Below are 15,209 nucleotides of genomic sequence, written 5' to 3' on the forward strand. Positions count from 1 at the left end.
GGCTTTGGAAGAGTCTGTCATGTATTTTTATCACATTGCCTGCAGGTGGAGTATGTTTTCACCGACAAGACAGGCACCCTCACTCAGAATAACATGGAGTTCATCGAGTGCTGCATCGATGGCTTCCAGTACAAGTACCGGGATGCGAGCTCGGAGCTGGACGGATTCTGTGTCACAGATGGACCTGTGAGCAAACTACAGCAGAAAGCTGGCAGGGTGGGTGTTGTGGTGTCCCTCCATCTGTTGTAAAAGTCACACGAGCGCCAACATATGGCCATTACATAGCTCGCTGCACAGAAAGACCCTTCATAGGTCACCTATATCCACTCTCCTTGACATGTTAGCATAAGCACTCAACATGGAGGGGGAGCAAAGTGGATGTGTGCTGTTGACATGAACACCTGATAACACTTGACGGACTGTTGTGCTTCAACATGCGTGTTGATAAGAAGTCAATTTAGACAGATGGCAGTAAATCAGGGCTTTATTTATCTTCAGCTGCTGTATATGGCTCTGTGTGGCTGTAAAGTAATTTACTTTTATCTAGTGGTTGTTTATAAATATTGTTTATAATATATTGTTTTATATATTCAATAATCAACTATCTTATCTTATTTTATCTTAATTTACTGTATTAAGCTGTCTTCGTGTTGTGCTATTAGGAGAGGGAGGAGCTGTTTCTGCGTGCCCTGTGTCTGTGCCACACAGTCAAGTTGAAGGAGTCTACAGAGCGGGGTCAAGGCCAAGGGCAAAGGCTTTTTGACCAGGTGGATGGCTTAGGGGTGGATGGAGAGGTGCTCCATTCTACACTGGAGCAGATAGGCTTTATATCCTCCTCACCTGATGAGGTTGCTCTGGTCAAGGGTTCCATGAGGTGAGAGATAACTGTCATGACTCAGTAAGTTGGACCGACACTGTATTGATTGTTCAAAGAGCAAGCACGTTGTTTGAATATGAATAGAACCCCGATTCCAAAAGCACTGCGACGCTCTGTAAATGTAAAACTAAATGTAAAAACAGAATGCACTCTTTGTCTCCATCCACAGGTATGGCTTCACATTTCTGGGTCTCGAAAGTAAAACCATGAAAATTCTCAACAGGAACAATGACGTTGAATTGTGAGTCGCTAATCACGGAGACAAAGTTTTATGTTTTTATTCATATTATTCTGTGTACATCTGCACTACAGCTTTTATTTTATTTCCATTGTGTTCTTCCCAAAGGTATGAGCTGCTTCACGTGCTGAACTTTGACCCCGTGAGAAGGCGAATGAGTGTAATAGTCAGATCCGAATCAGGTGAGCTTGACTGTTCGTGCAATAAACTTGACAGTGAGTGTGATTTAGTGTTGGTCTTCAGCCCTCACCGAGCTCTTTTTGTTTGTGTCCAGGTGACACACTGCTCTTCTGTAAGGGAGCTGACTCTTCCATCTTTCCCCGCGTCAGACAGGAGGAGGTTGAAAGGATACGCATGCATGTGGAGCGTAATGCAACAGTGGGTGACATAAGCAAATTGCCTCTCCAAATCTACTTGTTTGAGCTATGATTTATGTGATTCAAGGGTCAAACAGGTTTTAATGTACGATTAGAATTGGGTCAAGATTGTTGTGCTTTCTTGTTGTAACACTATATGCTGTGTGTTTCATTGTTCAGGAGGGCTACCGGACGTTGTGTGTGGCCTACAAAGTTCTCAGTGCGGAGGAGTACGCTCAGGCAGATGCAGGATTGAGTGAAGCTAGACTGGCTCTGCAGGACAGAGAGGAGAAGCTCATGGCCGTTTACAACCAAGTGGAGACTGGCATGAGTCTAATAGGAGCCACTGCTGTAGAAGATCGGTGGGTGCTCACACAACATAATCATACAGCTGTATCTTGCATTTCGCTATCTTGCTGTTGTCCTATTGCTCCCCTGCCTCTCATTAAAGATCAGTGTCAAGCACTGTATAGGTAACCTGCTTAAGTAAAGAAATCTCTGAATACACCTGAAATTGACTAGAGAGGCCAAAAGGATGCCAAAAATAAACTGTGCGCCATAAACGTCCTGCTCTGACTTACTGTTCTTGAAATACAGCTTCACTGTTTTCTGGTTGCCACTACTGGTTCTGTTGCTGTAATGAATTATTCATTCTTCCTTTGTACTATCTACTGTTTATGCAACCATAACATTTCCTGGAGCTGTTTCATATCAAAGGTCTTTTATTGACACTTTTCCTGCTTCATTCCTTTTGCCACATGTTACCAGATTCCTAGTATTGTTTTGTCCAGTATCACTTATTCAATTCCACTTGACAGCCAATAGTCTTTTTTTTTTATTCTAAGCTCACACCGCCATCTTGTGGTTGACATTGGGTACTCCACAGTCCACGATCTGAAAAGAAGCAGTTATGGAGTTCAGTGTTTTGGAGTTCAGGACACTTCAACAAGGAACTGTAGGAAAAGTATAGTGGAGGCAGTCTTTCTATCAGTCCTAGAGTATGTGGATATAATCTTCAGACATGCTGCTGCTTCAACCCACTAGACTCAGATTCACTACTGGAGATCCTTATGACACTCACCACTGTATTCTATCCCCTTCATACCATCTATGCTGGACTAGACCACAGAACCATATCAAACTCGCTCTATTGACTGCCTTATGCCTCAAGTCCCACGGTATAAATCTGAACTTGGAAAATCTGCTTGTAATTTTTGTGCACCGAACCCATTCAATTATCTACAAAACATTCTCAAGATCGACACTTTACTATCCCTGGACCATTCAAGATGATGATCTCAAAACTCTTCACTTCAGTGTGCAGTTGTTTTCTTTTGAAGTGTTAAAACTCTTTATATTTTTATATATCTCCTCAATATTGCAAATGAGAGAAACCTCAATGATTTTCAAAGCTTAAATAAAGGTTTGAATTGAATTTGACATGCAGGTGGGAAATCGGGATTGGAGTGTATGACCCGCTCTACCTCCTACCTCCCACAGCTGCCACAAAACTAGCATGAAAACAATGTTTTTCATCTGAAATATATTTGTTATAGATTAATTTACGTCAACGAGTAATTATCGTCTTCTCAATAATTAGAATGATATGGATGTCAAAAGATATCCAGACTAAATAAAAGTGTTCTTTTTCTTTTTAAAGCACCACCCTGCCTCAAAATCTTTGGAATTATTATGTGAATTTGGTACATTTAGTATCGACAGATGAGAGCTGGTAAAGAGAACCTGCAAAATTAATGTCAGAACTGTGCATTATTCTGTGTTTTACAATTAGGACCACACTTTTGACACCTGTCAGAGCGAAGACTCATTGTCTTTCAAGCCTCATTTGCACTCAAAAAACAACCACCTGTGTCAAGTTTTTTTGTTTCTTCTGTAATGCAATTCACTAGATATCCTGTGAAATTTAACCCTACCTGACCTGATGTCTACGATCTTGTTGAACTGTTTGACATTCTTTTTCTGATATCCTGGAGTAAGTGTAATAATATTTTGCTTGTGTCATTTCTTTCCCCCAGGCTCCAAGAGGAGGCAGCAGAGACCATGGAGGCGCTGCAGGGGGCAGGCATTAAAGTTTGGGTACTAACAGGGGACAAGATGGAGACGGCAAAGTCCACCTGTTATGCTTGTAGATTGTTCCAGAGAAATACGGAGCTTCTGGAGCTGACAGTGCGGACACTGGAGGATGGGCAGCCGAGCCGTGAACAACGATTACATGACCTCTTGGTAGATTACCACAAGAAAGTTGTACAGGATGCACCACCAGTTAAAGCAGGCGTCAGCAGGTCGGTACCTTGACTTACATGATCTGAGGTTTTCATGTGATACTTTGAATCGTATCAATGATTAAACCCATTTCCCTGTTTTGTTTTGTAGGAGCTGGTCTTCTGCAGGCCAGGACTACGGTTTTATCATAGATGGAGCCACTCTGTCGATGGTGCTCAACTCCTCCTCTGAATCCAACTCGTGTAGCTACAAGAACCTGTTCCTGCAGATTTGTCAAAACTGCACAACTGTGCTCTGCTGCCGCATGGCTCCTTTACAGAAGGCGCAGGTCAGAACAATTAGTTGAAAATAAATAAAATTAAATAATAACTTATTTTCAGTTTTTTTTTAATTGTTGCCCCTTTGTCTTGCTCCATCTTCAGATAGTCAAGCTGGTGAAGAACTCTAAAGGCAGCCCCATCACCCTTTCCATTGGAGATGGTGCCAATGATGTCAGCATGATTTTGGAAGCCCATGTTGGCATTGGTAAGAAATCTCATTCCAAAGCTGACCCAACCCAGATCTCTTATTGTTGTTCCAAATGGAGCGAATGGTAACCTTTTGATGTGTTTGTGATATTTGTTCTTGGTGTTTCAGGTATCAAGGGTAAAGAGGGTCGACAGGCAGTGAGAAACAGTGATTATGCCATCCCCAAACTCAAGCACCTAAAGAAACTTCTTTTGGCTCATGGGCATCTCTACTACGTCCGCATTGCACACCTGGTGCAATACTTCTTTTACAAGGTATGCTGCTGTCACATTGCCTTCTTATTATTCTTCAGGCTGAGAAGTTGTTGTGGGTTTTAGCAAAGCCTGTATTTCCCAAACAAACCCACACACTAACTTGATATGAGGATTATGAGGTAAAGAGACAGATTTGACAGAATCAATCCTCTTAAGTTAAACAGATTTTTAGGTTGAACTCAGGTTAATGTATTTGTGCTTACAATATAAACACACGAGCATATGAATGCATTTGATGTTCTTTGATGTTTTTATGCTTCACTGTGAGCCTGTTCTCTTTCTCTCTTTGCCTGCAGAACCTTTGCTTCATCTTACCTCAGTTTTTGTACCAGTTCTTCTGTGGCTATTCACAGCAAGTGAGTATGTCCTGAGGCCTTTTGAGGTTCAAAGATGTTCTCAACATGAAAGGAGGCAGTGTCTCTTGAATCCACACGTCCCCGTCCTCCTGAATTCCTGACTGTCCCTCAGATTGTCCCTCCCTTACTGCCCCTTGCTATGTTTATATTTGACTTGGACTACATATCACTGTTAAGATATCACAGACATGGGTAACAGACTGTTACCAACAATGTCTTAACAGTACACAGTAGAAGTTCAGGTATGGATTAGATGGCCCGATTGTAGTTTAGAGCACATGATGAATTCACTTTGTTTATATTATGAAGTATGTGTAGATTTGGAATGTTTTATGTTGCTGTGTTCATATAAAAACTGATCCTCACATAGAAATATTTGTTAATGCACTGATATAGATATCGTCAATTTTAACATTGTAAATTATGTTTGGTATTCGTGTTTGTTCGAGGTGCGGGAAAATATTTTATTCTCCCTCATGCTACATGGTCCCTGACACAAATCTTCCATAAGCACATGGAAGATGTATATAAGCTTGCTTATACAGTATGTATGTGCAAGTATGTTGGTGTGTATGAGTTTTGTCCCTTCCATGATATTAACCCCTGGTTGCCCCCGCCCTCCTCCCTCCTCCTCCACCCTTACCAACCCTTCCCCCTTCACTCCCCCTCCTGCTCCCATCCTACCCAGCCCCTGTATGACGCGGCCTATCTCACGATGTACAACATCTGCTTCACCTCTATGCCCATCCTGGCTTACAGCCTTTTGGAGCAGCACATCTGCATAGAGGTTCTGCTGGACAATGCCACCCTCTACAGGTAAACCTGGGAATCTTCACTTATCTGCAGCACACTTCAGGTACATGTAGACATGCTTGGTAAAGTTGCTTCCTTTAAGTAAATAGGACCAACGTTCATGTAAACTGAGACTTCCCTCTTTATGTTTTAGATGTAGGGCTGCTGTTTAGGGCAGTTAGTTGATTAACTAATTGAGCTCCCGATCTTTATTTTGATCTTAAAGGTAAAATAAATAATTTAAAAAAATAAAGAAAAAACAAAAGAACCCCAGAAATGCACCAAAGCACAGTCACAAAATAAAATCAAGTCTCATTGACTTTGTACATTATTCTCTTTCTTTAGAGAGATTGGTAAGAATGCCATGTTACAGTGGGGACCATTCCTCTACTGGACTTTGCTCGGAGTCTTCCATGGCCTGCTCTTCTTCTTCGGTGTTGAACTTTTGTTCTGTAACTCAGCACTGCAGGATAACGGCCAGGTTTGATTCATTCACCTTCAAAATCGGTGCAACATTAAATTACTTAATTAAGCACTGTCTCCTTAGTAAGCTTCCTCATTTGTCTTATTTAATGCAGGTTTTCGGGAACTGGTCATTCGGAACCATTGTCTTCACTGTCCTTGTCTTCACTGTCACACTCAAGGTAAAGTTTATCGTTAGAGCAGCCGTTAGACATAGGTTACTCAAGTTTGCAGCTCGCAGAACATTGATTTTGGCAAAGTGTGTTGGATATTTGACATGTGCATTTAGTTACTTCTTTCTGTCACTCTAGCTTGCTCTGGACACACGACACTGGACATGGATCAACCACTTTGTAATCTGGGGCTCCCTGGCTTTCTACGTGTTTTTCAGCTTCTTCTGGGGAGGAATTATCTGGTTAGAAAGCAACTCAAGATGAAATAACCCATAGAGTAGCTGACCTGTTATTTTCATTTCTGTTCAACCCTCGTTGCTCTCCCAGTCGGTGTGAAACAGTGTTCCCTCTCCTGCAGGCCTTTCCTGAGGCAGCAGCGTTTGTACTTTGTGTTTGCCAACATGCTGAGCTCGGTGTCGGCCTGGCTGGTCATCATCTTGCTCATCGTGCTCAGCCTACTGCCAGAGATCCTGCTTGTGGTGTTCCGCAACCCCCGCAGGCCCAACCCTAGACAGGTACAGCTGAAACACACACACGCACACACACTCCCTTCTTCTCTTCCTGTCTCAGATTTGCAATGCTCAGACTTTATATATATATTAAAGTATATAAAAGTATATAGTTTTATATACTATAAAGTACATTAAAAAGTCTCAGATTTACAATGCTCAGATATTTTATTTTTACATTTGTTTTGACAATTTAACCATTTATTTCCTCAGGGGTTCGGTTGTTGTTGGTGGGGCCCATCCTTGATGTATTTTTGGGTGAAATGAAATATGTGGGTAGGGTATAGTTACAAGAGGGATTTAAATCAAATCCTTTAAATATGATTGGATTACTCTAAAGTGGCTTTGGCTTATTTTATACGGAGTAGAGTCCGACCAATGGATCAGTCGGCCAATATTGGCCAATCACAATATGCCATATAAAAACTTTTTGAAATGAAAGTGCAGAAAAAGAAGCTTGGGATAATTTATAATTACTAAATTCCTAGTGAAGTTTACTGTGTCAGTGCACTGACCTCTTTTCAGATAATAAAGTTTTTTGTTAAAATGTAAAATGTCCTGCCGTCAGTACAGATCTTTGTCAGTGTTTGATAACCACATATGAGGGATCACGTTTGTATATTGGCTGATAATATCGGTATCCAAAGTCTTTAGTCCCTAATATTGGTGTTGGCATAGCCCCCAAAAATCCAGTACTGGTCGGGCTCTATTACAGAGCATTGTTACAGTATGCTGTAGAGGATTGTTGGCCTCCACCAACAATTTCGTATAAAACGTATGTTTCAGGAGGTGGAGATTGAAGGAGAAATGGCTTAATTAGACCTCAACTACATTTTTTCTGAAAACATAATCACGTTTTTTTCCAGCTGGCATCCAAACACAGTCCTCTAGTCCATGATAGCTCCTATGACACATGAGCCAACCGTCAAGTGTTGTTTTATGTGATTGGCAGGGTTAACTAATTGCTCTAAATCACATTTGATTGAAGAAAAGTCATGAAACAGAAACATTGCATTTGTATAGCAGTGTACCATATTTGTCATATAGCAAGAGATAATGAAACTGTTAACACAGGATTATAAATGTATTTTATTTTTTCTCCACTGCATCTTTGAAATCTGGCTTAAATCCTTATCAGGTTTTTTTTTTTGCGAGTTGTTTGTATGGTTGGATTTCAGAGGGACGATTTCCCATTTTCTTCAGAAGACAACTTTCCCAGACATACTTTGTCATTAGCTCCCCACGAGGCTAATGTGTTTTATAAGCAGCTGGAAATGATTGGTGGAACAGGCTGTGCTTTTGGGTGTGTTCCACCCATGTTTTTTTTTTTTTTTCCCTAATTGTGTCTAGACTTGTTTTATTTGGGAGAATCAATGAACCAAACCAAATGCTTTACACATATTTGAAGGGAGTTGTATAGCACTTGTATAATATGGACTTATTACAGTGTTTGTTTTTAAAGATTTTGTATTGGTTGACAAAGATTGGATTTTTTTTTAAACATTAAAATGACAGTTGTTACTACAGGTTATAAAGTATAACTGTCTAATACGCTGGCGTTTTATTTCAGAACACCCCCTTTAACCAACTTTGTTTTCCTAACTAGTGTCTCTCGCTTCTGCACTTTCAAGCATTCCTCTTGCTCTGTCTCACCCTCTTATTTCTTCTTCTCTTCCTCTCTCGACCTACCTCCCGATAGATGAAACATCGCCTTCCTTCCTCGGGGACTTCTACTATCTTCATGTTGTCGCAGACCGCTAGCACTCACAGCTTCTCATGGAGTGACTGAGGTCTCTTTTTCTTTCTGTCAGCTCTTTAGTCTCCTTCCTGCAGAGTTTCTGTATCTGCCAGTCTTGCTTGTTTCCCACCTGTGGTGTCCTTCCTCTCCCACTGTTAGATTCCTTCCTTACCCTCTAAAAAAAGCCTGGGGGGGTATTTTACAGTCCCCACTCGGGTGGACAGATAAGTCAGAAAATTTCAGATGATCTGTTGCATCCGGATTGCTATCCTTGGAGGGCTTCATCTTTAAACCCTGACTTGAGTGCTTTCCTTTAGATTTATGTTTATTAAAGTGGGAGAAATTTTGGTTAGTGGGCTGGTGTGTGCCAGCAGTGTGGAGTAGAACCAGGTATCTGTGCTGAAAACATGAAGTCAGTCCTCCATTCTTGTCTGTCGAGTAGTATCAGTGTCTTCCTCCCAGCTGCCTGTGCTGTTCCAATGCCTGCTGCCTTCGCATGTCAAGTCAGGTGAATGCAGCACGTCAAAGCACCCAAACTTACCTGCATGAGGCTCAAGTCAACAACCCCTTCCTGGATTCTCACCACAAACCCTGCAGGCCACTGCATTTTGTCTGTGCGTTTGTGTGCGTGCGTTATATCGTACATGCTTTTGAGAAATGTGCAAGGATGGTAGCCCTGTATCAATCTGGACAATTTAGTATAGAGACGAGGCTTCGAATAGGTGTCCGAAAAGGCACCTGGATTGATTTTCATTGTCCACCTGTCCAGTTTTAAAGTCTCTGTGTATGTATATGTTTGTTCCCTGTATATATGTGTATGTCTGTGTGCGAGGAAGAGAATAAGATGGAGAGAGAGAGAGGGGCGAAGTGTTTCTGTGTTTTGTCAGCGTAGTGATGTCATTGGTGTCTCTTGCCTCACCCTTCTAGAAGAAGCCGGCTCAGTCGAGCGTGGGGGGCAACCAGTCTCCCCGGTCTTCAGCCAGGCCTCTGCTCATGAGAACCTTTTCAGATGAGTCCAATATGGTCATTTAAACAGGTACCAGCCCCACCTTGAGGCCATTTAAGCCAATCAAAGACTCGCTCCCCCAGCCAACCTCTCCAGCAGTTCTTGGTCCCTAACTCTGAGTTTTAACAAGAGAATCAAAGGCTTAACAGGCATACAGGCCACATTCAACAAGACCCAGTGTGTTCCTATGTGTTGCGTGAGCTGATATTGGCTGGCTGAAGAGATGCAATTTTTAGACTCAAGTCTGTTTTCATTCAAAACGGTCATATGGTGCGTGTATTAAACTGAATGCATCCCTAGACCAAATGATGCAAACCTTAATTTTTTTAGACACATGCTCCTTTCAGCCTCCCTTTGGAAGCCCAGCTTATATCACCTTATGCATGTGCTTTGAAACCCAATATGAAATGGTTATCTTATTTTTGGACCTGGTATGTCTGAGAGTGTTAAGGTGGTTTTGGTTTTCCTGTCCGACTGTGTAAAACAACAGAGGTGGTCTTTGATTATAAATGTCTGACATCCATGTGTTGTTTGAAACGTGGTGTCTTGGTCGTGGTCGTTTCGTTCTGTGTGCATGTTCAAACCTGTGTTGGTGGTTGCCGTCTGCTTACTTTCTTGGCAAACAATGGACCAATTTGTGAGCACTGAGCTTACCTCACTGCATGATGTGAAGGTGAATGCTGCTGCATTACATACAGGGGGTGACGATCAAATGAATGGAAACATCACATTAGAATATATTCTAATAGTTGTAGTTGTTAAATATGGAAAGTTGTTCAATATTACATTAATAACTGAGACATTATGGAATAAATGATCATTTGAAGAAATACAGACAAAAAATTTAACATATACAATGAAATTGTCCAATACATTTTTAAAAATTATTAGGAAATTTCATAAGCCTTCTTCTTTTCACAATAAAAGAGTTTGGTCATTTTTATTTTAGTGAAAATGTCCAAAGTTTATTCAAAAAGTCTCAAAGTGTATTTAAAGTATTGTTCTGTGGCCTTTGGAGTGTTTTTCTTTTCTTTTCCTCAGTCCCAAAGAGTGCTTTTATTTCTTCATGTTTTATTTGAGAATTCTATGTTTCATCACCAATTTGTTGATTGTCAATCAAAACAAATTATTCAAAGTCAGTTATGTGATTAGATGTTTGTTTTTTTTTGTCTGAATGAGCAAACGGACAATCACATAACTGGACCTGTCCTGTTAAAAGTGCCATTATGAAAAGGAAAAAGTCGTTGGCACTGTGGTTAAAAAAAGAAAAAGAAAAACAAACTAAAAAAATGAACAGCTGGAATGATAATTAGAAATCTTGAAAAGAAGCAGGATTAAATAATATTTTATGATAAGTTTTAAAATGTATTCATTCAATTTCATGGTTTATTATATATTTTGTCTGTATTTATCCATTCAATGTTTTTCATAATGCCTTCTTTATTGAAGCAATATGAAAAACTTGGGTACATTAGATTGTGTCAAACTTGGATTATTTAAAAATGTCTAACCCCCAGATTCCACTGGGCGCCTCTGGACCATATGAAGGTCGCCTGAGCTGATAGCGGCCATTCTAGACAATGCTCATGTTTCCACCGGCTACGGTGCGTTTCACCAGCATCCCAAAAGCGACTCTACACTCTGCTCTGGGAGAATACGTGCTGAGTCTATTTTTGACGGAAGCTGACAACAGCAGCGTCAAGCTGCACAGAGCAGATCGAGCCGCGTGAAGAAGTCAGACAGTGGAATAGCACAGTGCATTCAGTCAGTTTTCAAAATAATACACCCTGTGCAGACTTAGGATTTACAGCACAACAAAATCGGAAATATAAACAATAAACACACTTAAAATGGACAAATAACGAAACGGTTTAAGCCTGCATTCAATAAACACCCAAGATGTCCTTTTAAAGATATGTTTAGACACGTTTTTTCATGTATGGCAAGAATATCAAAAGCACCGGAGGTATTCTGAGGTGAAAGTGCATCTCTACACCTCATTGGCCAATTGATATTGTATTAAATGTTTAGGTGTTTTCATTTTTTTTGTCCACCCCCTGTAGGTAGGTCTGAATGTCACACCCTCCCATCACCGTTGACCAGGGTCACTGATATCTGTTGCTTAACAATAGCACAAGGCTTTTTTTTAACCCTAGCTTTCACTGTTTAACTTACATTTTTATTCTCACTGTAGCTGTCGGAGGACGACCTGCTACAAACATCCAGGTAAACTCCAGCAAGACAATCCTAACTGCATCTGTTCAATGTCCCTGCTGAGCTTCAACAGATCAGTAAACTTGGATGAAATTGGGTGCATTTCCTTTACTAATCTCTGCTTGTCTCTGGTGGCGGGGACGTGTCATTTGAGTGTTTCAATCACCGCCTGTTCTCTGATGATATATGATTATTAAGTGTCTCGTCCTCTTCCTCTTGTTGGCAAAAGCCCATAATGAAAATGTACTGAAGTAAAACCTGTCTGCTTGTGCTTTTCCAGATCGCAACTGTCACACCACTATCCTATAGGCACCTGAGTGAGCGTGTGTGAAGGGCAGCAGCGGTGGCATCGGCCACTTTCAGGGTCCTGTGCCAGTCCAGTCAGAGCTGTCTGATGAAAAAAGGAGGAGAAGAAGAGGAGAGAAAAAAGAAGAAGAAAAACAGAGATGTGCTGACGGGGGGGAAGGGATAAAAAGGGGTTTAGCAGTCTTTTTGACTCGCGTGTCTCTGCTCCGTCCTTCTCTGCCCAATCCCGACAGCTCCTAACCCCCCACGCATGCCTGCAGAGCTGTGCCCTGCATTCTTTTTTAAAATATCTACTCAGATGACAGGCATGACTTTTCTTTCTCTTACGTCTCTTTTTTTTTTCTTTGTTTTTTTTTTTTTTTTAGAATACTAGCTTACAAATGAATGCATACACGGCTGCCTTGTCAGTAGCTCTACCCAACTGCTGTGTTTTAACAAGCAGTTGTAATATCCACTCCAAGAATGGTTCACCTGCATGAATGAAGGCTCAAAGCAACGCTTCACTCCACTGATGTTCAGTCACTGTGTTCTGCAACGATTTTATTCAGACATAACAATCCCATTCTCAACAGTGAAAGGTTATTTTACTCGATGGTTACTGCGCTTTTTTTTAACGGTTATTCCTTAAATGATTCTCATATGCTTCAGGAAATACAGTCATCCACAGGTTCAGGTTATTTAATGAAAAGTTACTGAAGGTGATTTCAGTTCTGCTCAGAGCAGATAGAACGGGTTTCTGATTTATTGATTGTTTCCACTGATGATTCTCTGTTGTATACAAGGTATAAGAGGGGTTAGTGGAGGTCATTTTACCTCTCAATCCAAAAAGTGTGTATGTGTGTGTAAGATCGAGACATAGATTAGAGATGTTAAGCATATTTTTGGAGCGTGACCTAAATCTTCCAACCTCAGAGATAATTTAAGAGTCCATTTAAGATGAGAAAATTAATATATGTGCTGTACTGTATATAGCTTAGAGATGTATGATCTGCTCAAAGCCAAAAAAGACGAACATAGCGCGATCAGATTCTGTCCACGCTTAGTGTGACCTGAAAGTGACAATTCAGTGTGTGTGTATGTGTGTGTGTCTGTGTGTATGTATACGTGTGCCCGTGTGTTACAAAAGTGTATAACAGCTGTACTGGATGAGAAAAGCCAGAAAAGCAAAGTCATGAAAACCAGGATTACTTGAACATTGTCGATGTGTTTCGCATTTGACATTTCCTGCACTATTAAGGAAACTGGTTTCTTTATCAATGGTCACTAAGGCACATGAATATATGCCTGAGCACACACACACATATCAGATAGACGAGAACAATACACGCACAATAACCACACACATAAACGCGCACATGCACTAAAGCCTAAATGAGGCATTCATGTTCATTACCCATTATCTAGTTTGTGTAACTTGTCTCAGGCAGGCTGATGTTGGAGTGTAAAGAAAATCAACTCCAGACCTGCAGAGTCAACATAGTTAAGGCCACTGTGAGGCACGACGCTCCGTCTCCTTCCTTCTGTTTCTGGTCAAATTTGCTGATCGACAGGATGATTGCGCCTTTTTCTTTTTTTAACCTCCAGTGTGTAGTGCTTCATACATTCCATGTAAACATGCCATGATTTCAAACACTTTTAGATACTGTTTTTGAATATATTGTTCTTCTTTTTCCCACAAACATGTATTGTCTTTTTGACATATTTATTATAAGTGTACTTTTATTCACAAATATTATACTTTTATTTCATAAATCTTTCTTTTTTTTTGTAATTGTGGAGAGTGGTCATCTTTGTGCCAGTTGAGTTTGTCTGTGTTACTCCAGCTCTGGTGTGAGCCTGTGCCAGTCTCATTTAATAGTCTTTGTCACATATACAAAGACAGGCAGCCCCCCAATACACTCCCAACATCCCAAAGTTACTTCTGAACCAATACCACTCCTATTGCCAGGTTATTTTAACACCTAGTACAAACTGATGAGTCTTAACTCACTAAATATTTATTTTTGTTACAGAATCAGTATTCTGTGTGGTGATTTAAGAGTTCACTACTTCATTGATCCCTGCTCTACGGAGGAGGATCAGGGCCATTGTAAAACTAGAAAAAAGAAATTCTGAAGAAGTCTGACTCCTTTTTTCTAAGAGATTAAAATCAGAATCAGAATTTTGAGTTTAATATTATAATTCTGAGGAAAAAAAGTCAGAATTCTGAATTTTCAGGGGCCTTAATCCTCTTCTGTACTGCTCAAACAGTAACTCCAGTGCAGTACTTTCTACTGGCCTTATATTTAATCTCACTGACTGTAACATGATATATACCGTACAGTGTATCTACAGAATGGCTCCAGAAGTCATAATGTCAAATTGAGATTTTAAAAAAACTAAGTTAATGTTGATTTGTTCATGCCTTTCAGCATCATTTTCTACTGAGACGGGCTGTTTTTCTGATGTTAGGATAGAGGAGGAGGCTGTTCTTTACTCCAGACTGCACTGTGCCTGAGATATACTGGGTGTAAGCGGACACACTGAGAGGGGCTGCCTGCTTTGTTAACAAATGAAAAACCTTTAACTGACATCAGAGATGCTATTTTCAGAGCTTAAAAAAGAATTATCTTGGAATCTAATGTTTTGCCTGTCTAAAATGAAAAGAATAAAAGAATGGATTGTATTTTTAATGCAACCTTTTTCCAGCCACTTTTTCTAAGAAAATCAAAATGTACAAAAAAAAAAAAAAAGCACGAGAGGCTCGGTGGTTGTGGACGCTGTCCCTGTCTGTGAGGGTGGGGTGGAGGTCTTCAGGCACCTCAGCAGCCCTGCGTCATACAGCAGGGACACCTCTCCACCTCCAGCCCTTTTGGGTCTCCAGCCTCAACACTCCAAACCTCTAAGCTGAATGTACCTCTTTGAAACTAGTATATTCAAAACCTGAAGATTTTCTGTAATAAATCAGAATGTTTTGAAGATAAACCAATGTCTTGAAGAGCTTTATTTACACCAGCGGCTCTGTCTGATGTGAGGACGTGAATGTGTGGGCGGCTGGGACTGTGCGTGCGTGTGTTTCTGTGTGCATTTGACCACACTAAGCAGATGCTGTGCTGTAATGAGATGGCGGAGAGGCTAAGCTGGATCAGCTGAGTGGCTGCGTATCAGGACTGTGTA

The 15,209-nt window shown here is 40.8% G+C and overlaps 1 protein-coding gene across 2 annotated transcripts in view; it reads left to right on the plus strand.

The window, feature by feature from the left end:
- atp11c (ATPase phospholipid transporting 11C (ATP11C blood group)) overlaps positions 1-15,017 on the plus strand; it is a 48,689-nt gene extending 33,672 nt beyond the window's left edge. Inside the window, exons 13-31 of one of the 2 annotated variants that reach the window (XM_073486734.1) lie at positions 46-216; positions 663-874; positions 1,047-1,118; positions 1,224-1,297; positions 1,390-1,493; positions 1,652-1,833; positions 3,508-3,774; positions 3,866-4,043; positions 4,138-4,240; positions 4,352-4,497; positions 4,794-4,853; positions 5,542-5,669; positions 5,991-6,126; positions 6,224-6,289; positions 6,419-6,522; positions 6,639-6,795; positions 9,455-9,563; positions 11,728-11,759; positions 12,028-12,080. In XM_073486734.1, coding sequence (XP_073342835.1) covers positions 46-216; positions 663-874; positions 1,047-1,118; positions 1,224-1,297; positions 1,390-1,493; positions 1,652-1,833; positions 3,508-3,774; positions 3,866-4,043; positions 4,138-4,240; positions 4,352-4,497; positions 4,794-4,853; positions 5,542-5,669; positions 5,991-6,126; positions 6,224-6,289; positions 6,419-6,522; positions 6,639-6,795; positions 9,455-9,559 — 2,265 coding nt within the window. In that variant the 3' untranslated portion in view covers positions 9,560-9,563; positions 11,728-11,759; positions 12,028-12,080. Of the gene's footprint in view, positions 1-45; positions 217-662; positions 875-1,046; positions 1,119-1,223; positions 1,298-1,389; positions 1,494-1,651; positions 1,834-3,507; positions 3,775-3,865; positions 4,044-4,137; positions 4,241-4,351; positions 4,498-4,793; positions 4,854-5,541; positions 5,670-5,990; positions 6,127-6,223; positions 6,290-6,418; positions 6,523-6,638; positions 6,796-9,454; positions 9,564-11,727; positions 11,760-12,027 lie in introns of both variants that reach the window. The other variant, XM_073486736.1, reaches the window with a different exon arrangement.
- Positions 15,018-15,209: the final 192 nt, after the last annotated feature.

Source organism: Pagrus major, chromosome 18, assembly GCF_040436345.1.
Source record: "Pagrus major chromosome 18, Pma_NU_1.0".
NCBI classification, from domain to species: Eukaryota; Metazoa; Chordata; class Actinopteri; order Spariformes; family Sparidae; genus Pagrus; species Pagrus major.